The sequence below is a fragment of the Halichoeres trimaculatus genome, unplaced genomic scaffold (assembly GCF_033239565.1).
Source record: "Halichoeres trimaculatus isolate MK-OKI-2021-1 unplaced genomic scaffold, fHalTri1.1 fHalTri1_scaffold_11, whole genome shotgun sequence".
In the NCBI taxonomy this organism is placed as follows: domain Eukaryota; kingdom Metazoa; phylum Chordata; class Actinopteri; order Labriformes; family Labridae; genus Halichoeres; species Halichoeres trimaculatus.
In genome coordinates, this window is record NW_027437189.1 from 21,263,619 (window position 1) to 21,288,940 (window position 25,322).

A 25,322-nucleotide genomic window follows, 5' to 3' on the forward strand; every position below is an offset into this window, starting at 1 on the left:
CAGCATATAGTCTCCTACTAAGCCTAATAACGTGGTAGCTCAGATGGTTACTCACTGTTAGAGTGAGGCTCAGTGTGCAAGGAATGGCTGCTTCCACAATTTGGCCTGTACAACTTCCTGTGCTTTTTCTTTATCTGCAGGAACGGGGAAACAGACCAGTAAGGCCATTAATGATTCTACCATGTGTATTATATATATATATATATATATATATATATATATATATATATATATATATAATCATTATTATTTATGTTATTATTTAACAGAAACTGAACATATTTAAAGTTTCAACAAGTAATAATTGTGCATGAAGTTTACATAATCATAGAGAAGCAAGCTATTTTCACTTATCCAACAGTCATTTCACAATATTTGAATAAACTATACTATTGGTAAAGCATGATCTTGATTTCATTCCTAATGAGGATAGATAAAGTCCCAAAATAAGTCCACTTTGAAAGGCAAGGGCTACTAAGCCCTTTGAGCTTACTTCTGTTCAGCTGCTGTTTGGATGCTGCCACCTTCTGGTTATGTTGGTCTATGTAAAAGCTCCGGTAGATCAATATCCTAATACCCTGATACAACGACCGTTTTTAACTACCACAAAGCTGGTAATATCGCTACATGCTATGACTTAAAAAATAAATAGTTTGTTAGCGGGACAGAAAGACAGCAGCAGTCTGGATCATATACTGCCATACTGTATATATATTTTTTAGTTGAAAATCCTTAAATACCACCTTCTGCATCATTATTGGGAAATGAAAATCAAAAGCAGCAACACTTAGTGTTCCTTTGGATCAAATAGTAGTATTGTGTATGTATTTATCATCGGTATTAACTTTCATTTAAAAACATTCTGTGATTTTTAAGACGTGCTGCTGATACTAAGTCATATTTATTTTTAATAATTTTGAATTGTTCTTCAACTGAATTTCACTCGCCTTCTCTACTATAAGTTTTCAAAGTAAAAAATAACAAGTATATTTGAGATTGTAACCATATGATTGACATGCGCTATAAACATTTCCACCCATTTTTCTGACCAATCAGATGCTGTGGGCGGACCTTCGCACTAATCTTTACAAAATGGCGACTGTTGTTGTTTTGCCGCAGGGTCAGTGAATAACTCAGTTTCTTATTTTAATAATTTACTGACAATTTTTGCAGAAATAGCCTTTAAAACAAGAAAGGCATCCCGAGGGTCGGCTCCGTGTGGACTGAAATGAAAGGTAAAGAACGGTCGCCGATTAAAAAACGCTCCCGGGCCTTGGAAGATATCCGAGACAGGGGAGGATGCCACCCGACCAGCAAGAAAATGGGGGCTCTCTCCGTTTCCAGTGGGAGTAATAATGGGAATAGCTCGACCAAAGGCGACGGTAGCACGACGAGAAGAAGCCTGCTCGGCGATAAAAGAGACCGGGATTTCGAGGGACACAGCCGGGCTGGAAATAATCATAGCTGTCAGTCTGTCACCGCTAGCTCCGTCGGTAAAAACCACAATCTGAGCCTGACACTGGATTTAGCCTCACCGAGGACCAATTCACGCGGGGAGCAGCGGGTCCAGCCTCCCAGCACCGAGAGTGAGTACAAAACTCTAAAAATAAGTGACCTCGGCACTCAACTGAGCGACGAAGACATTGAGGACGGACTTTTTCATGAATTCAAAAAATTTGGGGACGTGAGTGTCAAGATAAGTCGTAGCAACGACGAGCGAATCGCGTTCGTCAACTTCAGGAAACCGGAGGACGCTCGAGCTGCTAAACACGCGAGAGGACGGTTGGTGCTTTACGACCGGCCGCTTAAAATTGAAGCCGTGTACATCAACAGGAGGAGAAGCCGTTCCCCCGTGGAGAGAGACTTGTATGGAGCTGCTCAAAGCCATAGACATTTACAGAGACCTCTCTCGCCCACCGGGCTCGGATATAGAGACTACCGCCTGCAGCAGCTGGCTCTGGGCCGGCTCCCCCCTCCTCCACCGCCCCCTCTGCCCAGAGAGCTGGAGCGGGACAGGGAGTTCGCCCTGTTTGAAGCCAGGACACGTCCAGCATATATTGCAGAGCGAGCTGCTTTTCGTGAGGAGGATTTTATATCTCCAGAGGATGACCAAAGAGCAAATAGGACGTTGTTTTTGGGAAACCTGGACATTACTGTCACAGAAGCAGACCTGAGGAGAGCTTTCGACAGGTTTGGGGTCATAACAGAAGTGGACATTAAAAGACCCACACGTGGACAAACCAGCACATATGGATTCCTGAAATTTGAGAACCTTGACATGGCTCACCGGGCCAAGCTTAGTATGTCTGGCAAAGTAGTGGGCCTCAACTCCATAAAGATAGGCTATGGGAAAGCAACTCCCACAACACGACTGTGGGTGGGTGGTCTTGGGCCCTGGGTTCCTGTAGCTGCCTTGGCAAGAGAATTTGATCGCTTCGGCACCATAAGGACCATTGACTATAGAAAAGGGGATACTTGGGCCTACATTCAGTATGAAAGTTTGGACGCTGCTCAGGCGGCGTGCACGCACATGAGGGGCTTCCCTCTGGGGGGGCCTGAGAGGAGACTTAGGGTGGACTTTGCGGACACAGAGCATCGATACCAGCAGCAGTTCCTGCAGCCTCTCCCAATACCACCATTTGACATGGTGGCTGAGTCCTTTGTGCACCGTGCCACACCTGAACCTCTAAGGGTCAGGGAACGGACACCCCCGCCGCTTCATTTTAGGGAAAGGGAACTCTTTCCTGGAGCGGAATGGCCCAACCCAGCTATTAGAGATCGGGTACGGGCATCACCTTTTGAGCCACTGGAGCACTTGGAACGGGAGCGACGGGTGCGGGAACCCTGGTCTTTGGAACGAGAACTGCAGGGGAGAGAACCTGGACGCAAGCGGCGGGTTATGGAAGATGGGCGCCATATAGACCACTCTCCAGACAGCACTGACAGGACAGTAAGACGTAGGCGTGTCTCTCCAGATGCTAGTCCTGGAGGGAGCAGTAGAGATGGAGGCCGTTTTAGTGACTCAGAGCGACCCCTGAGGGGAGAGAGGCCGTCCCCCCCTCGAGAACATCACAGCAGCCTTGAAAGAGGTGGGGCTGAGCGGAGACTCAAAAGCCAGACTGTCTCTGATAAAGGACCTTTAAGCAGCGGTGTTTCAACCGTTGGAGAGCGTAAGCGTAAAGCAGGAGACGGTGGCAAGGTGCCAGCCAAGAGAGAACGTTCTGATAGCAGTTCGAAGGGAGGCCAGACATCTAAAGCAGACAGCGCCAAACTCAGTCTGGCCTGGCATGGCATGCTGCTGCTCAAGAACAGCAACTTCCCAGCCAACATGCACCTGCTGGAGGGAGATCACAGCGTAGCCAGCGACCTGCTCATCGATGGCACCACAGGGAGGCAGGTGAGCGAGCTCAAGATCACCCAGCGTCTTCGCCTGGACCAGCCCAAGTTGGACGAGGTGTCCCGACGCATCAAGGTGGCGGGTCCGGGAGGCTACGCCATCCTGCTGGCAGTTCCTGGGACCACAGAGGATTCGTCATCTGACCCTTCAGCCTCAACTCAGCGCCCACTTCGCAACCTGGTGTCCTACCTCAACCAAAAGCAAGCAGCAGGAGTCATCAGCCTACCTGTAGGAGGGAGCAGAGATAAAGACAACACAGGGGTTCTTCATGCTTTCCCTCCCTGTGATTTCTCCCAGCAGTTCCTGGATTCCTCTGCTAAAGCTCTGGCTAAAAGTGAAGAGGACTTTTTGGTCATGATTGTTGTTCGTGGAGCATCCTAAGAAAGATCAGAACACACTAAGTTCAAGCAATGTTAAAAAAAAAAAATCTGCTGTATGTCAGTAACTAATGCATGCTGTGTGTTCTGCATTCTGGGGTTACACTAGTATGATTCTTGAGTGTTTGTATGTTTCCATGTAATCCACTAAATGGACAAACAGTGCCCGCCTACCAAACTTAAGCAGAGTGTGTTTTTGGAGTTATTTTAGAGGGTGTGTGAATTGCCTACAAGGTCATAAACCTGCAGAAATTTGGTGAGAATACTGTAAAGCAGTAAAATAAGAGTTACATGATTTTTTTTTAATTCAAGAAAATTGAAGTCATGGTGAGAAACACTTTGAATAGCCCTGTTGAACTTTGGGAAAATATTGCAAAGGAACGCAGGTGACACAATAACATCTCCACTGTAAGAAAACCACAAAGAGCACTGAAGCTACACAGTCTGAAAAAAAATGACAACATTTCTGCTCCGTTATACTTTGTCACTTCAGACAGAGCTTTTTTTGTGTTGTTATTGTGTCTACCTCTTTATCCTTTTCAAAGTCTGAATTAGTCACAAAAGTGGGCATATCATTTCTGATTTGAAGGTTCCAGTAAAGGTGTATTGAATGATTTGGTACAGAAGCTACAAAGATAATCTCTTTTGAGAATAGATCCTGGTTTTAAAAAAGTCAGAGCATGTTGTGAAACTACTCTTCAGCTCACCACACTTCATTTCCTTGTAGTTTTTGCCCATCTTAGAGTGAACAACCTATTGATAACGACAGAGTTTGGGGAATGAGGTGAAGTGTGTTGAAGAAGAATTCCACGCTATGCTTTAATTTTGATGTTTGTTTTTTTTTCTTTTGCCTGATTGTTACACCTGTGTGTGTCCTCTGGGCTGGGAAAACATTTTGAAGGTCACTGGTAAAAAAAAAAAAAAAAAGGCTCGAGATGAACCAGTCATTTCAGTTATCCTGGTTAAAAGCAAAATTTTTAGAGTTACAAATTGCATCCAGGCTTGTGGTTTGAATGTGAGAGTATCTTCATTAATGTGTTCCCTAAATACTAGAACACCAAATTACACGTTCGAGAATGAACTCAGTGTCAACCTTTGAGCTTTATTGAGCTTGTGTTTGGCCGACAGCCCATAACAGAAAGCATAGCATAGCGAAGCAAACACTAACATGTTTTTCATACTTCTACTCCATATTTTATTTTGTGCATCCTTACCTTAGGAATGGTTGTGTAACATGACTTATGAAAAACAGCAGTAGCAATTGATAAAAGGCTTAGAGAGTAATGTGTTGTTTCATTTATTGCTCTGCAGTCAGTAGGTCTTTGAATCATACTAATCGGTATTGGTAAAATGTCCGTTCAGAGTACCACAAACCTGGTATTTGTTCAATAAGTAGGTCCGTGTAACTTCAAAGTTTTAGATTTACAAAACAGTAAATGTTTGAATTTAACTGTAATGGTTTTGATCAGATGACATTTTACTCATGTCTGCTAACGTCTTCTCAATGCCTACCTTCCATATTTTGTTTTAGCCGTTTATGTTTGACATGCACCCGTAACCTATTCAGAGTTATGATAGGCTGAGTTTGGTTTCATGTGTATTGAAAACATCAGTATGTCAGAAAACTGTTACACATGTGGACATCACAACCACGTCATCGTTGGACTCCTGAGCAGCCTCGAAGGCAGAGCTGCAAACCTCTGCAGAGTGTTTGTGAGTCCTCGGTTGTGAGGCAGCTTTTTAGTTGTGTATCCCATCTGCACCTGTGATGACTTCTGTTTTATATGGAAAATTGAGCAATGTACACTTTGATGTCATGGGAGAGGAAAATCCATTGAGCCCATGCGAAGCTGTTCACATACCTGCAAGTGCGCTTGGGCACTTAATGTGACCGATGTTCAATAAATTGTTCATTTGAAGGGAAACATGTTTCTTCGATGGAAGTGAATTGAAGAAACGCGCTGCAATACCTTATTGTGTTCCAAGGAGTTTTACTTGAGATTTTCTTTCCGCACACTGAAAGGGAGACAATTTGCAGTTTGCTTAGCACCTATGAAGAGAGAACAGCTGTTATCGTGTGAGGATTGCTGTTTGCTTAGTGGCCTGTTCTGGGCTATTAAGTGTCCCATCACAAATTACTCCCCAATGATGGTTCCATCCTCAACCGTTCCTGTTGGCATGTGAACACCGAGGAGGATTGAGGAGCTTCTGCTGCAGCCAGAATCCAGTTTGCAGTGGCAGCTTCAGGCGTCTGTGCAGTTTTGGGATGGAAGGCCGGAGCAGACAGCAGCATGCACCCCTGCCCTGTTGTCTTCCTGGTAATTACACTAAAGCTCTTGTGTGATTTGTTCCTGGTTCTGAATAGGAGCAGAGGAAGCTGCCCATCACACACTCCACTCCAGAGATTGTGTGTGACACCACTCTGAAATGTCCCTAGCATCTTCAGCTCACAGAGTCTCACTGCAGAGGCTGGGCTGAACCTCGGGGCTGATTCTTTTTTTTTTTATACTTCTCTCCTTTATGATTTCATTTGACTAAACATTTGGCTCAGGGAAGAGGATTGGCCCAACCCTCAGCTAGGAACATCGTTTGTGTTCTCCTCTTATTGAAGCCTATGGGAGGAGAGAGAAGAAGTGTGTGTGCCGTGCTGCAGCTGTATTACTTTGTCGTCTAAGGTCTGCAGCAGGATGGAGAAGAAATGCAAACAGGCCAAAATTGTTTACCTTGTTTGACACTGCTGGAAGGATCCAAACAACAAACCCTTCCCTACATTTTCCAAGGAGACCTGTTTGTTTTGCAAGCACCCTCTTTACACAGTTAAGGCCATTTTACAAAGGAAAGAAAGTTTTCCATGTCCTCCTGCCAGCCATTTAGCTCTGTTAGTGTGAAAAGAAAAGCGGCTCTCTGTGCTGAGACGGACCAGAACCTCACCAGAGAAACATTGCCATCTTGAGGACCATGGAGTGCCTGCTTTCCCCTTCTCAGTGCATCTTATGAAATCACACTCGTGCACCCCCGGCATCCAGGGCAGAGCTGGTATCACTGACTGCTGTCACTGACTGTGACTGCTGGGTACAATCAGCATGAGGGTGAGTAAGGAGAAAGGTGCTGCCTGCCAGGCCTGTGTCGCTGGCATGAGCAGCAGTGGTAAGTTTCAAGTGTCAACACCACATGTTTTTCAATAACTGAAGCATCATAGCACAAGAGCCTTTTCAAACAGTTTCATTATTTAGACCATTGAAATGTACAGAAATCAAGTGCTAAAAACATTTTCTACCCAGAACTCTTTGCATATATTACCACTGATAGGTTGTCACATTTATGACATATTGTATAAGGAATGACAAAAAAAAGAGACGGTTAGCTAACACTAGGTGAGTGTTTAAAATGCTTCTGATTAAATTTTAAAAAGAACAGCTCATTTAGAAGTTTTAACAGTTTGATGTAGATGCAACTTAATGAAGATAACTATCATTGACTCAAAAGATTTATCTTACTTGTGAGAAAATCATTTAATTTTTTAATTGTTAATTATGTTGGCCACAGAAAACTACTCACTTTAATGTTGACTCAGAAATATAGGTTGACTTCATCTGTGGTTATAAATGTTTGTAAACTACCTGATCAGTGATAATGTTACTGAGACTGCCTGAGAAAGTTACACAGTTTGTCCTGTTCAAGCTTCTTTAAGCATGACTACCAACGAGCAGTCACACGCAAAAGGACTTAAAACAAAACAAAACAATACAAAACACTGCCCCTCAAAATAAATAAGTAAAATAAATGAAATCTTATTTTGGATTTGTTATGACAAAAGCCCAAATTTAGACTGCATACTTAATGATTCAACATTATTAAGATGAGGTTAAAAGGAGGAAACACTCAAACTCATATTGGTTTGATAAAATCTATCTCTTGCAAATAATAATTTTATCTGCAGCAGTACATCTTCTTTACCAAAATAACTTCTACTCAGCTCACATTTTTTTTTATCAAGGCTGTACGAGCAGACACATGTCAAAACACAAATACATACAGCTGAATGTTTACACGCCATGTTTTGTCCAAATGTACAGAATGATCATTTATGAAGAAAATGTGCTAACCTCATCAGAAAACATTTATCCAAACATCCTAAATTAGAATTATGAATTAATGTCGTCACAATTCACTAATTCTGGTCTTCATGTCAGCTGTTTTACAGATAATGCTCTCCACCAATGTTTAAACTGGGGTCAGCACATTTAAACATTTCACAAATATAAGGTTAGGGGTAAAAGAGAAAAACAACTCAGTTTGACGCACATTACCATGACAGTTTCTCAAAACATTGGACTAAAAAAAAATGTAGTCTGATAAATGAATCAATAAAGTCACGCATTATGATGTCGAGGGATCCATGCTGACTTTGTGCTGTTGTGTGATCAATGGACAGCACTCATATGATGCCTTCACTGTCAGAAACACTTCACTTTAAACACATTTCTATCTTTCTCACACAGAGCTCCAATGGACAGCAGACCCTGAATCTGTTTTTTTCCCAGGCCTTCAATCATCACCTGCTGCTGGCTGTAAGTAACATGTTTTCTTCTATCAACAGTACATTTATCATGTAAAATGAAATGAGGAATCCTTTTTACCCAAATGATACTCACACGTTTAAATGTAAATCACAGAATGAATGTTACTTGTTGATGAATCAGTTTTTGTTTCCTTAATGTGTGAAAATAAAGTGTCAATCAAACCTGCTATGACATGTGAGTTGTTCTTGCTGAGACGGAAGTTGCATTATTTTTTCAAAAACACACAACAACAGACCTGAGTCACATGTCGGTTTATTGCTGTTGACCGTACACTCTTACAAGGCTTAAACTTGAGCTTCAAGCACCTGCAACATGATATCTACAATTGGTTAAGCATATTATCTAAACTATCAGTTTACAAATCTAAGAGTTGAAGTTGAGACATAACTGCTTTACGCAAACTTGCTTGTACGGCACAACATCTCAAACACCACCAAGCAGAACACTGTCTTATGTCAGTGGTGTTTCAGATGCTTCCAAAGGGTCATTAAATTCCTCATAGTTTATTTCAAACACCCAGAACACTAACAAGTAAAATAAGCCCAAACCAAAATCTACCTTTAAAGCATCAAATACTTTCCATAAAAGATTTATCATGGTACAAAATATTCAGTGGTCCTCAATTACAAAGCAAACTGGTGGTGAATGTAACTCGTGAGCCAAAAGAGCTTTTGTGCATGACTGTCATTATTGAAACAACACAAAGAGCCTTGCTCAGTATTGTGAAAGTGAGCTGAGGAGGAAAATTTGGTACTAATTGAAACAGCATTCTTTGAGTTGTAGCAACTTTCTACCACAAGAGGGCAGCATGAGAAAACACATGTATACACATACAGCTGGCCTTTCCACCCTCCACTCCCACCCCCCCACACAGCTGAAACTTGGAGATAACTGATAGATAGGCTCAGAGATTGTAATCATATAACATGATAATTTTTTTTTAAATGATAATAAGTTTCAAGTTGTAGGTAGATTTCTAATGTGTCTTTGGCTGACATCACAGGAAAGTTTGTTAAGATACATGGTACCTTGTAAGGCAAGCTGGTGAAAAAACAAGGACCCAAAACACGAACAAAACCAAGCCCCTCTACATTAAAAAAAAATTCAACAACAGCTTTCATTTTCAAACACAATATAATCATATCGATTGCAATGCCATTAATTGGCTGCCTTCAGGCACTATAAAGGCTTACCAGTCCAGTTGGGACATCTTGTAGTTAATGGGCAAGTTGAGAAAAATATCTTTCTGTAACACTTGGACTGATTTTTGTGTGATCTCCAGGGCTCATAATGTTGACAGAAAATCAACAGAATCACTCAGAAACTTCAACTATTCAGAGGAGCCCAGATCTGAGTAACTGAAAAGTAGCAACTGAACTCAAAACTCAGACTGTGAACGCTTGCACGGTAAAATGCAGTTGCAGACACAGCTAACAGTTTTAAAGCCTTAAAATGCTTGTTTGAGTCTAATGGAGTAATTTCAAGTTCTGACTGGTATGAAATGTTATCTGAAGTGGGTGCAGTGAGAAGAGCTGAGATGTCAGTGACAGCTGCAAATGACAATTTGAGTTTAGACTGTTTTCATGCAAGCACTTCATGTAGATCAACAGAAAACTGGACAAGTTAAGGCAGTTTAAGTGTAAGAGATGTGTGAAGAAAGTATAGCCCAAATATTAGAGATAGCTCTGGAGTCATTAGACTTCAGTTTTGTATCGAAAAAAAAAAAGAAGAAGAATCCAAGTTGTGATTATTTGGCTACATTAAACACATAAGAGGTATTGTTGATTGACAAAGAAGGCTTCCACTTTGCGCCCTGGAGTTGTTTAGCCAGTACCAGCTGGCGGTTTGTTGTTGTAAAAGTGGGTTGCATTGTAACTTTAGGCCTTTAATAGCTGTCTGTAGCCAGTAAATACCCAAATTACTCAGGAAAAATTTATGACACAATCCCCAAACAAAAGCTCACCACCTTGTTTTGACTCTAACCCACACACTGCTGAGTTGCAAAAATGTAAGACATGGACAAACCTGGAATGTCAAAACAAGTGCCTTCAGCAGTGTCATCTGAAGTTAAGAGGCTGAAGAGCCTGTTTTTGTGTTAATGCCGAGAACAGCTGAGATCTGAGGTCAACTACCTACAGCCTTAGAATACGTCACAACCAGGTGTCACTGTCAGCAGGACTAATATTTCTAATGAGCTCAAAAGTTGTTTAAAGCTTGAATTGACAGAAAGTAACTGATAAGTTTGAAAGGTAAAGTAGGGTCAGTGTGTATGAGGGATATGTGTCAAGTTAAAAGTGTAATTTAGTAAATAGGATATCAGAGGAGGGAGGATTTACATTTTAAGAACACTGTCCATCATTTTCTCTTTGAATAAAGGTCTAAAAAACAATACCAAAAAGCTAGCACAGATGTCCTAAATCAGCTGGTCGTTTTGAATTTTGAATGGACAGTCCTTAAGAAATAGAAAAGTGTCCAAGAAGTCATTAATATACAAAATAGACTAAGTGTGCATGACAGAAATGCAACACACAAGCCATACCCCTAAATGCTTGCACATGCTTTACAATCTACCTTATTCATTCTCCATGTCAGGGCAAAAAGAGAATTTTCAGTAAATCTTTTGAAGAGGTTGCTGCTTTTGTGTCAAAGGAGCAGGCTGTAATTCAGTGGTTACGAGTCCAATATATTATGTACCTGGCAGTTTAAGGCCAGAGATCATGTCATGCAGCATAATAAGAACCAGTCCCAAAGTGCATTTCAGTGATTACAGGTTAAAGATACAGGCAACAGAAATGAGGCGGAAGAGAAATTGATCCTGGATTTGTGCTTCTATCGATGTCATCACATAAAAAAGCAAACAAACTTAAAGACAGGGTTGTCAGTTAACTGCATAGCTTAGTTTCCAGCAACTCTTTGTGCAAATTGAAATTCACTGCAAAACGAGTGCATTTTAGAAAAAAGAGTTGAGTAATATTTAAATATTTTATGGTTGCAAAGCAATATGATAATGTGCAGGCTGATATGAGAAGGTTTGGATGCATGTACCTCAGATAAGGACAAGATGGGGATAAAGATTTGAATTTGGCTTTTTTTCATGTACTGAATGTTCTCAGATATCATGTTGTGCTTCGGCACTTTTTCCTCCTTGGCCATTGTTGCGTTCCTGCTGAAATCAAGGGTCACTTGGGTCCTGACTTTAAGCTGGAGTCCAAGGTCCAAGTTATGCAGGCCTTTCGAGTTTTGAGCATGCTGGTTCACGATTAAAGGCCATCCCTGGGTTTCATTCCTACACAGCGCCGTTCTGCAGGCGGTCCGGGGTGAAGCAGCCGTTGGTCTTACAGCTGCTCTCCGCTCTCTTGTCCCGGGTCAGTTTGTTTCTGGCCTTCCAGCGCTGAGCCAGCGGCTCCATGAACAATGAGAGGGAGGAGAGCAGATAGCAGAGCCCCGCCAGGTAGAAAGAACAGTCATACGTCTGAGTGTAGTCGTACAGGAAGCCTGCAAAACACAAAATCTTTCAGCATGTGTCTTTTTGATCGACAACACACTGTTGATGTCTCTTCTATCGGAGCATTACTTTATCATCGATCAAATGGAGAAACACATATACTCAGCTTTTAAGCTTTTTTTTTTTTTAAACCAGAACCTAAATGCTAGATATCACTTAATACTACCCTGTCAACACGTTCTACCTTTAAAGGGATATTTAGCTTTTCTTAAGTGGGGTTGCATCGGCTACATGTCAATAGGGTATTACCCTCAGGGGTTACTGGTCAACTTTGCACCTTTGCTGAGGACAATAACAGAAGTTATGCTAATTTGAAGAAACTCACTTAAGTTGTTATTGTGGGCTGTCTGTGCTTGATTAACAAAATGCACAAGCTGTAGACACAGGACCCTCAACCCATCCCATCAAACAACAGGTTTTTAAGACCACATCCTGGCTGTTAGTGCATCAGTTGATACACATTGGTAATGTTATTCCAACCTTTGGCCCGTGGGAGGAAACAAATCTAAATCATGTCAGTTATTCACTTTAACTGCTGGCCGAATAAAGAGAGCCACATGGTATTTTTCTTCTACACCAAAGTAAGTCATTAGTGACACAATCAGATGATCGATGTGCTGCAGGTGGAGGAACATCTATGTTGTATCCCTGAATAGTGCAAAAAACAAATTAACCGAAATGTAAAGTGCTGCATTAATTTTGAAAAGAACATTTACAAATACAGACAACGCTGTTTGGGTCAGAGTGTCTTAAAATCTATCAAAATCTGAGCTCAACTTGACCTTGTTGGGTCATGGCAGCAACATGGCTTCAACTCTGAATTGACTCCCTGGCTCGTTTCTCAACAAAGTTGCTGAGCAGACTAGGATCCCTGGAGGTTGATACACTTATTTACAACTTCCTTATACTCTTCCACTTATAAAATATAACTATCCCTTAAATTCATGCATTTTTTTTTAAATAAAGCTTTTTAAGGGGGTTTATTTAGTGAAAGACAGATCAATCAACACTTCAGGAAACACGTTTTTTCCCCATTAAACAGAAAAGCAAAAAAGAACATTTAAGTTACCCCTTTTAAAGTTGCATTTGAGACTACTCAACGGTTAGGACATCATATTACAGTATGCGAAAGCATCACATTCTGACCAAGTGTGATCTCAGTGTAAAGTATACTGCCAGTGACATATGGCTTCCTTTCTTCCTGTGCTTTCTGTTTGCTTCAGCCACGGTGACATTTACGTCTGACATGTAAACTGACACAACACCAAATAGCCCCAAGTAAAAAAGGTAAGTATGACCACATCCAAGCTGTCAGTGAGACAGTTAATACACAGCGGTTGTGCTTTCCCACCCTTTGGCCTGAGGGAAGGACCAAACTTTAGCTAACGTCCGTTTTTCACTTCAACTGAAGGCAAGGTAAACAGAGACACATGCTATTTCTGTACCACCCTGAAGAGAGTCATTAGTCACATTTCCACCCTCAAGTCCATTAGCTCATTTGAAGGGATTGCCCAATCTGATGGGAAGAGAGCATTTAGGATCAAACCCCTTGCCAATCCAACATCCACCTCACAAGCACGCCACAAACAACCACACACACACACTGCCTTTCTCTCTAACTGAGGCCAAATGTTACCTTACATGGCATAACCAGAGAATGTGGAGAATGTAGAGAATGAATGTGCATGGCATTTGTTTATCATGTTACAACATGTTGTTTAGTCCACTTTGGCTCCTGACTGAGGTCAGAGGTCAAACAGATGATTTACGTTTTGTCTTTTTTTTTAGGTGACCTAGAAAAAAGCAAAGTTTTTTCCTGGAAATGGCAACAACTTAGGTTAACAAAGAACCCTGTAATATAAAACTAGTCCCAGATAGGAAACAGCTCTCTAAGACTAACAAAGGCAATCTGCCATCACTTAGACAAAGTGAGTCAAACCCAGCAATGTTATTACAGCTCCACTCGCTTTTAGACGGGGAAATTTGACCCAGTAACCCTCATATGCATTTTTCCTCAAGGCAGCCCAAAAACCCCACTCTGCACCGAGGGCTTCACTGACTATAGGTTTTTTCTCTCCAGAATGGTTCACTTTTCATGCTTTACTGAGACTGAAGGCAGAGACACACCGCCAGGAATTCAGGGCCCCATGAAAATATGCACTACAACACCCCTTAAAAAATACATGGTTATAGTAACGGCTTATCAACCCTGTCAATGACCCCCTGCTTACTCAAATTAGGGCTCAAACACATGCACACCACACACACACACACACCTGGAAGAACACTGAAAACACTTAAAAACTCGCCCCCCACCAACAAGTCACTGCAGAACAGTAACGTCACGGCTTAAATCCAGTGCATATGCACCACATACACAAGGGTTTGTTATTGTGTGCATATGGAAAAGTGGGTTACCACATGTTCAATTTCCTGAAGGCTTTCAATGATGTGATCTACTCACCTGCCAAAGGAGGCCCCGTGAGGCAACCAAGACCCACAAAGAACATAGAGAAGCCCATGGAGTTGTTGAGTTTCTCTGACCCCACAAGATCAACCTGGAGAGAGGGTAACATGTCATTCATCATTCAACACCAAGCTCAGGAACCTGTAACCACCAGTTTATTTCCATTAAAACTCAAAGTTGAAACTGTTGAACTGCTTATATTCTCTAAAATTACTGATCATTTAAAAAATATACCAAGCAGGAAAATATTAAGCCATTTGAGAAATCTAAAATAAAATGCCAACAAAAACCCTATGACACCTCTTGTAATGGCACACTTAGTAGGAGAACAGCACTATAAAAAAAAAGTTGGCTGAGACGTAAAACTAAAGCAGAAATGCAGCAATTAGCCTTTCTCACAGAGGTCATAAAGGGCTGTTGGACAAGAGAGGACTGGTTTGACTGGATCTAGTTAAAAAGAGAAAAACTAACACTCTGTGTTTCAGCCTTGAGGCATGTCTGATCCTTTAGACCACGCCATTGTAGAATGAAATCACGCCACATCTGTTCAAATGTTTTTGTTTACAGGTGTGATATGATCTGAAGATACAGGATACTCCCTGACGTGATGTGTTGTTCCACCCGTGAGGGCATATGTGAAACATCTCAAATGATCTGGTGTGAAGATCCTTTTCCCTTTCACTGTGTGACGGTTCACCATGACGTAATGGAGCCCAGCATGAAAGCCCATGTTTTAACTCACCAGACTAGACGGTGTGGTATCGTGGGGGGAGATTTTAGTGAAAGTTGAATGATACAGAGAGTACTTTGAAGAGTACCAAAGTTCTGTTTCCATCACTGACCACTGACTTTCTTTCAAGGACAACATTAAAAAATAGAAAAACATCATTTTACCTCTCTCAGCTGGATATACTGTCTAAGCCATGACTGGGATGCTTGCTCTTAACAATGTACAGAACACAAAGTGGTAACATTAGCTGATGCTAAACTGCTAAAAACTGCAGTTTCTTCATTGTCAGTTTTAGTCTCTGGTTGATGGGACTAATATTTTACATGGCTCACTTTTTTTTCTTTTCTTTTCTTTTTTTTTTTTTTTCTTATGAGTTTTATTGAGTGGTTGCTTCAAGTTTCTGGTACCTGCTGCCCAGACATCAGTTTATTCTTGTCAATTTTTGTGCTGTTAAATTTATTCTGGTATTTCATTTTATTTTATTTTATTTTATTTTATTTCATTTTATTTTATTTCATTTTATTTGTATTATTTTTTATTAATATTTATTTGTTTATTATTTATTACCATATATTTGTTTTTCTCTTTTAAATGCCTGGCTGAATATTGATGACCCTGTATTTGGGGAGGGGGGATTGGGACAGGGGCATGTTTCTTTTAGTCTCCGACTGTCCTATCTGTTTGTTGTTGTTTATGTTGTTCCCTCTGCACAAAAAATAAAAGTAAAAAGAATTTGATCAAAAATAATTACTCTAGTATTTTTTGTGCACAAAGTAGATAGCTATATGGCTTTCTGTGTGTTTTATGGAACGAAGAAGTCTATACTCGAGGATTTGATAAGCAATATTCTGGTTTTCTTGTGCTGATATTTTTGTTGCAAGTTGCACAAATCCTGTGCTTACTATACCTGGTTCAAGAACTTGCTACTTTAGCATGCATTTATATTTTTCTTAGTGTAGGAGTCAGGAGTGTTGTTGGTCCTTCTCCATAGAGATCATGGCAGACAGACATTAGTGATGAAAAACAGATTCTTTAAAGTTTGAATGTTTGTACATCTGCTGCACTCTTACTTGAGTCTTGGGTAAGCCATGAGTGAGTTCACTGCCATCCACAAACTCTTGTAGAATATACTCTTTCTAGAAACAAATAGGTGTCCAGGTGGCTACATTCATTTATTATGAGGCCTACAGCAAAGATATTTTAGATCTTTGAAACAGCCGATAAAAGTGAGGTAGAGATGAACTATTGGTCTGTAATTATCAAATATTTTCATCCCACTTCTTATGAGGAGCCTCTTTATTTGAGATGTGTCAAGTTTTGTTGATTTTGAAAACGTATGAAGCAGCTGACTTTAGTTTTAGATGAGCTTTGATGGTTCAACTTTTGGTCAAGACTTAAAAATCTTTGATCAACTTTAGAGATCAACTTTTCATGTAGAGCATAATCACTTCAGTGAACTCTAGGGATGGGAATCGAAAACTGGTTCCTGTTGAGAATCGATAAGAAATGTTTCAATCCATCAATACTGTTAGTCTTTGTGCTTAATAATTTCCTTATCAAATCTTTACATTGTGCTGGAGCTGCTTACGCCGACTAGTCTGCTGCAGCTATTTTAGCTAAGCAGTTAGATAAAGTTTCCAAAGAAAACCCTGATTCAGGATTTTCAGTTTGAAGTTTTGCTGAAGAACTGACTTCATAAAGAAATGCACATTACTCTCTCTCTCTGGAGATTCATATTCAGAACATTTGAAATGGTATAAATCACCTTATTTAACAAAATAACAAAATAGCACATGCTTGATGCTAAGGTATATGGGGAAACTGCATTGATATGCTAGCAGTTAGCATACATCAGTTTAACTTCTGCTTCAGAATAGAATTTCAACTTTAATCACAGGAACATATCACATCATCTCTTTGTAAAAAATACTGAGAATTTGAAACGTCAAAAGCTAACAGGCAATTGAAAGGCTCATGGCCGACTTCATAACTACGGAAAGCTTCCAAACAACTTAAACCATTGCTATAACCACTTTGAGACACTAGATGGCCTACTTTAATCATTACTATTATACAATACAGTACATCAACGTCACATTGTGTGAAGTTTTTACCTGTTTCTGTTTAATTATGCCAAGAAATATCCAGACTCAGGGACCAATTTCATTTTATTCACTTACAGTACAAACTCAATTAAATGTTTTGACACAGAAAACCTGTAAAGCTCCTTTTTGTACCAAGAAAATTCACAACAGTAATTGATAAGGGAATTGATTAAGAATCAGATTGATAAGCAGAATCGATACGGGCATCGGTATGGACATGCATTAAGCAAGATTTCAGGGACTAAGTCCATAATAACTGAGTCACTTTCACCTACGCCTGCTTATACTACTACTACTACTACTACTGATTTATCTATTGCCTTCAAAGTGTTCTGTTCATTTACATCGGCAACATAAAGACTCCAGTATTAATTATTTTTTCATTAACAGATCAAAAAATGACTGGCTACATCAATATAATCATGTAAGTATCAGCAACACAGTTAAGTATGTCTTTGATTAAACTCTCTACCAAGCTTTTAATAGTTTATTAAATCCCTGCAGCCACCTAAAAGCAGCAGGATGAGTGATTATTAGCTTATTATTGTATGCACTAAATGAAAACCGTCACTGTTCTTTGATACTTCTTCTTATTGAAATATGTTTCCTCCAAGAATTTATAAAGGCTTTTGGACCTGTGCTGAAAAAATACAGTCCTACTTGGATCAGAGGTCAACTTGTGTGACAGACACCACAAATGCATAGCACCATGTTGACACAAGGCGATTTCCTTACCAGAACAGGCAGCAGTAGAGCCATATACCCTCCACAGAAGATGGCGAAGAAAACCGCATACACCATCAGCAGGATGTAGGAGGTGGCCAGCGGGGAGAGCAGGTTGACAAGGCCACACAGGATTAGGTAGGCCTTGTGGTAGTGGTATTTATGGAACAGGTTCCTGTCTGTCACCCAGCCTGAGGCTAACTGGGCGATTGTTTCTGTGATACCTGCAACAGACACAGACAGATAAGAAACTGAGACAGGAAAAAATAACAACACCTTTAACAACACCCTTATTTGTGTGTTTCTATTCCTTTGAAAGCAGCGCTGAAACTGAGCAGGATGAGTTCACAACATAAAGATGTTCCAAGCTGTCTCTTTAAGGAGTACTGGAGACAGGCTGGGGATCACTCACTATAAAATATTTAGATAGGAATGAGAGGTGGAAATAAAAATTCCTCCATCATTTGAGGAGCCTCCTATTTTAAATGTAGCAAGCAGATCCAGTCCATCCACAACTGTTAAATTACAGGATTTAAAAAAAAAAAAAAAAAAAAAAAAAAAATAGAATGAGAAACATGCTACTGCTAAAACACATCTAAAGATTTTCAGATGAATATTTTGTTCTTTTTTAGGAAAAATGGTTAAAGAGTAAGCCTACCCAGAAAACAATACAGATCTTGTGTTGAGTTTACACCGAACACAGAGTAATATGATTTAAGTGAATTTTGTTTAGGGCAGTGCAAAGACAAGTTTCCATGACACAGATAATGCAAACTGAGGATGCAAAACGTATGAATAGGTATAAATGGGACAAATTTGTGTGGCATTTCATGCTCACACAATTAATTATATGCGACAGCCAATCACCATGGAGGGACATCCCATGACTGAACCAACGGCTTAGGGGTTCATTTTTCTTGAAAACACAGGACACAATGAGTCTATCTGTGGAGGGCTTCCCCCAGCTCTGCAACACTACCTGTTTATTTTTCCTTGCCTATGCAGAAAGATACAGTATCATATTGTGAGTTTGGATCATGAAATTCGAAATCTACATGCAGTGGTTGTACAATCCATTTTTTTGCCATAGAGGTCTTCTTTATCTCTGTTTTCAGGAAAAGCAAAAGTAGGCATCACTTCATTTTTTTGCATGCACTGTTTGCAAAACCAATGCATTTTCCATTTTCCTTGGAGAAAACACATCCTGGGAGTCTGAGCTGCAACCATAGCACGCTCAGATGAAAAAACTTCTAGAACACCACCACACTCATCAGTGCCACTTTTTCATCACTGATGAACTTCTGATATCAACTTTGTCAACAGCTTTATTGAGGTCTGTTCTACAGAGAGGCTAAGTCAAGGGGCAACATACAACTAAAAAAAATGAAGCCTATGCAGAAGAACTAAAAGTTGCTGTTCATCGAGGATCCCCATGAGGCTGGCTGCTGAAAGACTGGACGTCACGTACACAACCAGCGAAAAAAAAGACTTCTACAGCTTTTAAAAGCATATTTACAGCCTGGTTCAAAAACCGGCTTGGGTCCGAAACACTAATTTCACTGTATGGTGGGTTAAGTTTTATCAGACTCTGCAGTTTAGAAGATATCAGGATTGATATTGGATCTGCGGATTGGCTTCATTTCACGGTATCAGGAACAGACAGGTGATGTCACAGAGACCACGCCCATTTGTTTTAAGGATTTCTGTGTTGAATGTCTCTGTATGAAAAGTAAACCTGAAGCACACAGCTTTTTTAAAAGGGAAACACAAGAGCAGCAGACTGATTCTGTTGTCCAGCAACAGCAGGCACCAGTGACAAACAACGTGAAACTGAGGAATTACCAGGTCAAAAATGACAATGATGGACACAGGCCCCTGGCTCACAGCACTGCTGTTTCAAGACAATCTTGACCAGTAGCTGAAGACTCACAGTCTTTTTGCTAGGGATGCATGATATTGGATTTTGGCCGATACCGATACCGATACAGATAATCACAAGTTTGTTTGTTTTTTTCATTGTAAAGAAAGCAAAGTCTATCCTGTACTGGAATTTATATGTTACTCTTATTGTGACGGTCTTATTTGTTTAAGAAACACACATAAAACAAGACAAAAAACATTTGATTTTACCATAAATAAGAAATGTATTAATTTTTCAAACTCAAGACATTCAGTATTGAAATACAGAAAAATAATTTCTTTAGATCACATGAACTTTAAATGTACAATGCATTTTTAAACATAACCAAGTTGCATTTGATTATTTTAGAGCTACTGTAACAACCTGGTGACAGACACAGAGCTCTGCAGTGCAAATAAATGAAGTGCTACATTTTATTTAAGGAGCTTATTTTTCAGATGGAAAATAATAATAATCCTAACTGAATAGCACCTTATCTGCTGTGCCTATTGGAAGAAATTTTCATATCTGCTGATATCGATAAACGTGTTTTTCAGCTTTTATCAGCCGATACCAATATTGTGCCGATAATATCGTGCATCCCTACTTTTTGCTCTTGTCTTCTGATCAAAAGTAACGTATGAACTTTTAAATTTAATCGCCAGTTTAACAAGTTTGCTGAGCCATGTTATTCCCACTGTCTTCCCCATACACACTGAATATCTTTAAAGTCTAGTCAAACAAGGGCAAAGAAAAGTAAAATTCATTATCTTCTCTGTCATATCTCCGGGTGATAACTGTCTGGGATCTACGATGTTCACATCCTAAAATGTGAAAACACAAGTTGTTGTGTTTGGACGACCCAGGTGGGACCCTGATGCAGCAGATCACAGACCAACACTCCCTCACTGCATCCTGAAGTGATGCTTAGTCGCAAGAAAAGAGTTTTTGCTGGAGTCAGCTAAAGCACTGCAGATGATGTGATCCATACAGGCACCTGCACAAAGAAACATGCAGGGACCTGTGTGCAGACCTGAACCCACCCCCAACAAGTATGCACTTACTCTGTACTTAAGAAAGACAAAGCTTGGAAGATGTGTGTGTGTGTGTGACAGAGTGTGAGTGAGGGTGGGGCATAAACAGAAGCACGTGAGGAAAGGATGACGCTCTGCAGCAAAAATACACAGGTCTGCAATGGGATTAACGTGATGTCTAGACAAGTCCCTGTTGTTCCTTTTCTCTTAAAGAAGAGCATTTCCAAAATCAGTGGGTGGCAACAAATCCATCTATTAACATCTCTATTACACCGGGAACACCCAGGCAAACTACTCATTATCTCCTCCATCCTGTTTGATTGATTGTTTTCAGCCTGGTATGATGACTTGGCAGATATGTACAGCTCGCTGCTGAGGTCAACTGGAACGCGATAGGCGGTGCGGAAACTGCAGTGGTGTATTGACCGTCGCAGGAATAGCTACAAGCAGGCAGCACTGAGCCATTGATCAATGAAACAAACTGGTTCTATGCAGATCACAGTTACCCATCCTCTGCTCAGCCTCTGCACCACAACCACTCAGGCTGCAGCCACTGACACTGAGAGTGAACTCAAAATAGCAAAAACAATCTGATAAATATGCATGAGGCTGCCTTCAGAATGTGTCAGCAAAGGAGGGTGCACGTTTGCTTTTATTCTGATCTCATCTTTACAAATCAACCTGTAGATTTTGTTCTTTTTTTATTCTTTTCATTATTCAATAAGCTACATTTTCCCTCTTTAAGGCTTTGAATAAATCTGAAATGAATGAACAGTGATGCTAGGAACACCTCTGCCGTCCTTACATAACAGCATCTCCTCTTCTCAGAGGTTGCAGAGATGACTGAGGCAGCTGTGCAATGTTTGTGTGTCCTCCTCTCGCGACCTACGACAGCATCCTGGGGTGTCCCCTGCCTGCACACAGACAAGTTGTGAGTTTGTTTGTGTGATCTAGTCTCAGCAGGCTTGTCCAGGCCAGCAGCTGGTGTTGGTCAAACCCAGCTCATGCAGTTTAAATTTGGCCGCTCCAAGTAGCACCTAAAGCTAGGTGCATCAAGGACATTACTTGTTCCGTTTGTTTCCTCCTGTGGCGTGAACAGGTGATAAAGAAGTGTATGTGCATGCCTCTGGGTTTTACCTGACAGAGAAAGGGAGGCGTGTGTGTGTGTGTGTGTGTGTGTGTGTGTGTGTGTGTGTGTGTGTGTGTGTGTGTGTGTGTGTGTGTGTGTAAAGCAGGAGGAGACGATGCCCTTGTGCTTCAAAGAAGGACATTTTGTCACAAGATGAAAGCAAAGAGTCTTAAAAGGCAAGTTGGTTTTCCCAGATGTCTTGCTCATCTTTTGTACACATTGCTGCTTCAGTGCTTCTCAGCAGAGTATCAGCCTCTTCAAAACTGGACCCAAACAAAACTGGGAGCCCCTTTTGACACCAGGCCAGCAAATTTACTCATTTAGCTGTTGCTTAGCGACTCTAGTTGGCTCCAGAACTGGTGGCTGAGTTTGACCCGGACGACAGTGGCCTCCCTCCTTCAGCTGAGTCAATGGGCCCCTCTGACAGTCGCTGGGACAGGGAAAGAGGGACAGCAGGACACTGGGATGGTGGCTTTGTGGTGTGGTTGGCACCCCGTCTCCCTCTCATTCTGTCCCTCTTTCTCTCTCATTACGGTGCACGTGATCACAGAATGTGACAGAAGAAACGTGTCTGAGTCAAAAGAATCTGTTGCTCATGCTGCTCGGCGGCACTGATCGCTGAGACAAAGGTTCCAGGTGACTTCACAGAGCGTCAGGGAAAGTTTGGACACTCAAGAATTCATATACACAGGCTTATACAGTGTAATCTTCATTATATCAAACACTGAAGTTATTTTATTACAAACTTACTCCTGGCTTTCGCCCCACCTGTTTCTTTTGTGTTGTTGCCCATCGTTCTCTCCAGCACCCTCAACAAATGAAGGAGCCATCTAAATATCCTACTTTGCAATAATTGATATGTATCACAGAGTAATCAAAATTCATCATAAAAACTGTCCTCTGAGCTGTCTAAAAGCATCCCCTTCAACAGCCAGAGCCTTCATGCATAATTTAAACAATTAGATGAAAGTGATGTGGAGTGAAAAGTGCATCAGAAGTCAGCACTTTTTGTGTCTGAATGAAGACAGCATCCTTTATATCAACCTCTTTTTATGGATCATACAGTGATACAGATGAGTTGCAGGAATACAGATTATTATTAATGATACAACTGTGGCTATTCTGAGACGCCTTGTATCAAAGGTAAGACGATTTCAGTCATCTGAGGACTGATTACCAAAAGGAAAAACAGAAGCATGTTACTTATAAACACTGCACCCCATCTGCTACATTTCAATTATTCACAAAGCCTGACCAAGCACTCATACAGAATCATGGACATCAGTGTCCGCTGGTCAAATGGTAAAGCTGTTCTCTGTCCATAAGCAGCGACCGGCCTCATCGATGGCATACGGCTGAACTCAGCCGCCCTGGCCAGTGGACCAAAGTTCAGCTTTTATGTAAGCGCATTCATTACATAAGACTGCAGAGTCTGAGCAGCTCACAAATTATTAATGCCTTGAAGTTGACTGAGGACCTTTTTTTTTTTTGCTTTGCTTCTTAAACTGAGTCTTAGAGCAACCTGGAGATCTCAGCAGGAAGCCACTTTGGAAGGGAAACAGCAGGAATATCCTGCGTGTATTTAGATATACGAGGAAGGTGTCCGGTTTGTTGATTACGTTTCTGCAGCACTTGAGATATAGAAACACTAAAAAGCATGAATGGTGAGAAGAAGAAGGGCTGTTTGAGTGTAGAGTCTTCTGACACTGGTACCCTGAATGATTTATATGAAATCCTAATAGTGACCATCTTTTAATCCTTTTTTAACTGGATCCCTTGAAGCATTGATATTCCATCTATCTATAAAAAGATATTTCTAAGGCTCATATTTTTTAGCACAGGCAATGCATGATATGAATGAAACAGGCCTTGATGAAATAAATCTTATTTTAAGGTATTACAATCCCAAAATGAGGTATGAACTCCCTGCAGCAAAAATCAATGCCTCAATAAGTTGTTTGAAATAAGTTATTCACCTTGTTTCAAGATACTTGAATCTCGGCAAATATGCACTCACCTGCGACAGAGATGATAAAGGAAGCATCCATGGCATCGATGCCCAGGGTTCTGGCACGGGCAGACAGGTGGAAATAGGGGATGAAGTAGGCCAGCTGGCTGAAGACCACAGACCAAGTGTAGATGCAAAAGAAAGGGTTCTTGAGCAGAGAGAAATCCAGAACTTTGGCTTTACTGACAGCCACCTCAGTCGGCGTGCTGGCATGTGAAGGAAATCCAACAATGGTGGACCCATTCATGCTTCCATTCAGCTCTGTAGAGCTGTCTGGAGTTGTGGGTTTACACTGACCCAAGTCACAGTGGCCATTCTCACCATTTAGGACCAGTCTGGTCAGTTCTGGGTTCACAGTCTGGTCTTGGAGTCCCTGAGTACATTGGCTCTTCAGGTTCTCGCTGTGAGGAGGAGGAGGAGGAAGAGGAGGTGGTGAGGGGAAGGAGTCTGATTTGGAAATGCCGTTGGATAAATGAGCAGAGCCGTTCATGCAGCTCTTGGAGTACTCTTTCTCTGAGGAGCTCTTTATGGACACAGCTGGGCTCTTTTGGGTGGGGGAAGAGGTAGGGTTTGAAACAGGGGGCTTCACATTAATGGGCCGCAGGAGCATCCCTGAAGCCACCAGGTTCAGCATGAGACCACCCAGAATCAGCATAGCTCCTGTGTCGGACAAAGAAAGCTCAATTTGACACAGGTTAAAATTTCTCCTTGTGCTGTGGAAAAAAAATCTTACCAAGACTTTCAAATACGTGCCCATCAAAAAAACTTCAGAATCTATTCCTTCTTATTAACACATCTGTCTTGAATACCTTGCCAAGCATACTGATCCAGGAGCAGCTGAGTGAAAGGAGCAAGGGCAAAGGTCAATCCCATCCCTGAACGCCCAATAGCATACGCTGTGGCCAACCTTTTTCGGAAATACAGCGCTGTGACCACGGAGAAAGATTGGTACAGTAGTGCAAAACCCATTCCTAGGAGAAAAAACAAAACTTATCAGCGCTGATGAACATGTTTAGTGGTTGAGGTATTGTGGCTCACCATGGGTTTCTACTCACCAACTATTACTCCCATGCTGATGTAGAGGAAGACCACGCTGCTGGCGAAAGTACTCATGAGAAATCCCCCACTAACCAGCACTCCCCCAGCGATGGAGGTCACCCTGGCTCCGAGCTTGGCACAGGCCACAGAGGCCAGAGGAGCTAAAGACAACACAGAGGAAGGTTAAAGCTTGTTTTTAACCCTAAGATTTGATGTTTACATTTATTATGTTAAAAAATGCAAAAAACATCTCCAAAGGTTGTCTGTTTGAGACTTTGAGAACCAGTTGTCTATTGAGCTGTAGTTGTTCCAAAGCTCGTAATCAT

General features: G+C 41.1%; 2 protein-coding genes across 2 annotated transcripts in view; one reads left to right on the plus strand and one right to left on the minus strand.

Moving 5' to 3' along the window:
• The first annotated feature begins 1,071 nt into the window (after nt 1-1,071).
• rbm15 (RNA binding motif protein 15) lies at nt 1,072-8,430 on the plus strand. The gene has a single exon (XM_074681076.1). It carries the CDS (start codon nt 1,229-1,231, stop codon nt 3,776-3,778), a length of 2,550 nt encoding a protein of 849 aa, XP_074537177.1. The 5' UTR covers nt 1,072-1,228; the 3' UTR covers nt 3,779-8,430.
• A 75-nt stretch (nt 8,431-8,505) lies between these two features.
• Nucleotides 8,506-25,322, minus strand: part of slc16a4 (solute carrier family 16 member 4) — a 29,048-nt gene continuing 12,231 nt past the window's right edge. The window contains exons 6-11 of the mRNA XM_074681077.1: nt 25,014-25,157; nt 24,768-24,929; nt 23,968-24,618; nt 17,900-18,111; nt 14,327-14,420; nt 8,506-11,852 (exon numbers count right to left, since the gene is read on the minus strand). Of these exons, the coding sequence (XP_074537178.1) occupies nt 11,644-11,852; nt 14,327-14,420; nt 17,900-18,111; nt 23,968-24,618; nt 24,768-24,929; nt 25,014-25,157 (1,472 nt within the window). The 3' untranslated portion in view covers nt 8,506-11,643. The remainder of the gene's footprint in view (nt 11,853-14,326; nt 14,421-17,899; nt 18,112-23,967; nt 24,619-24,767; nt 24,930-25,013; nt 25,158-25,322) is intronic.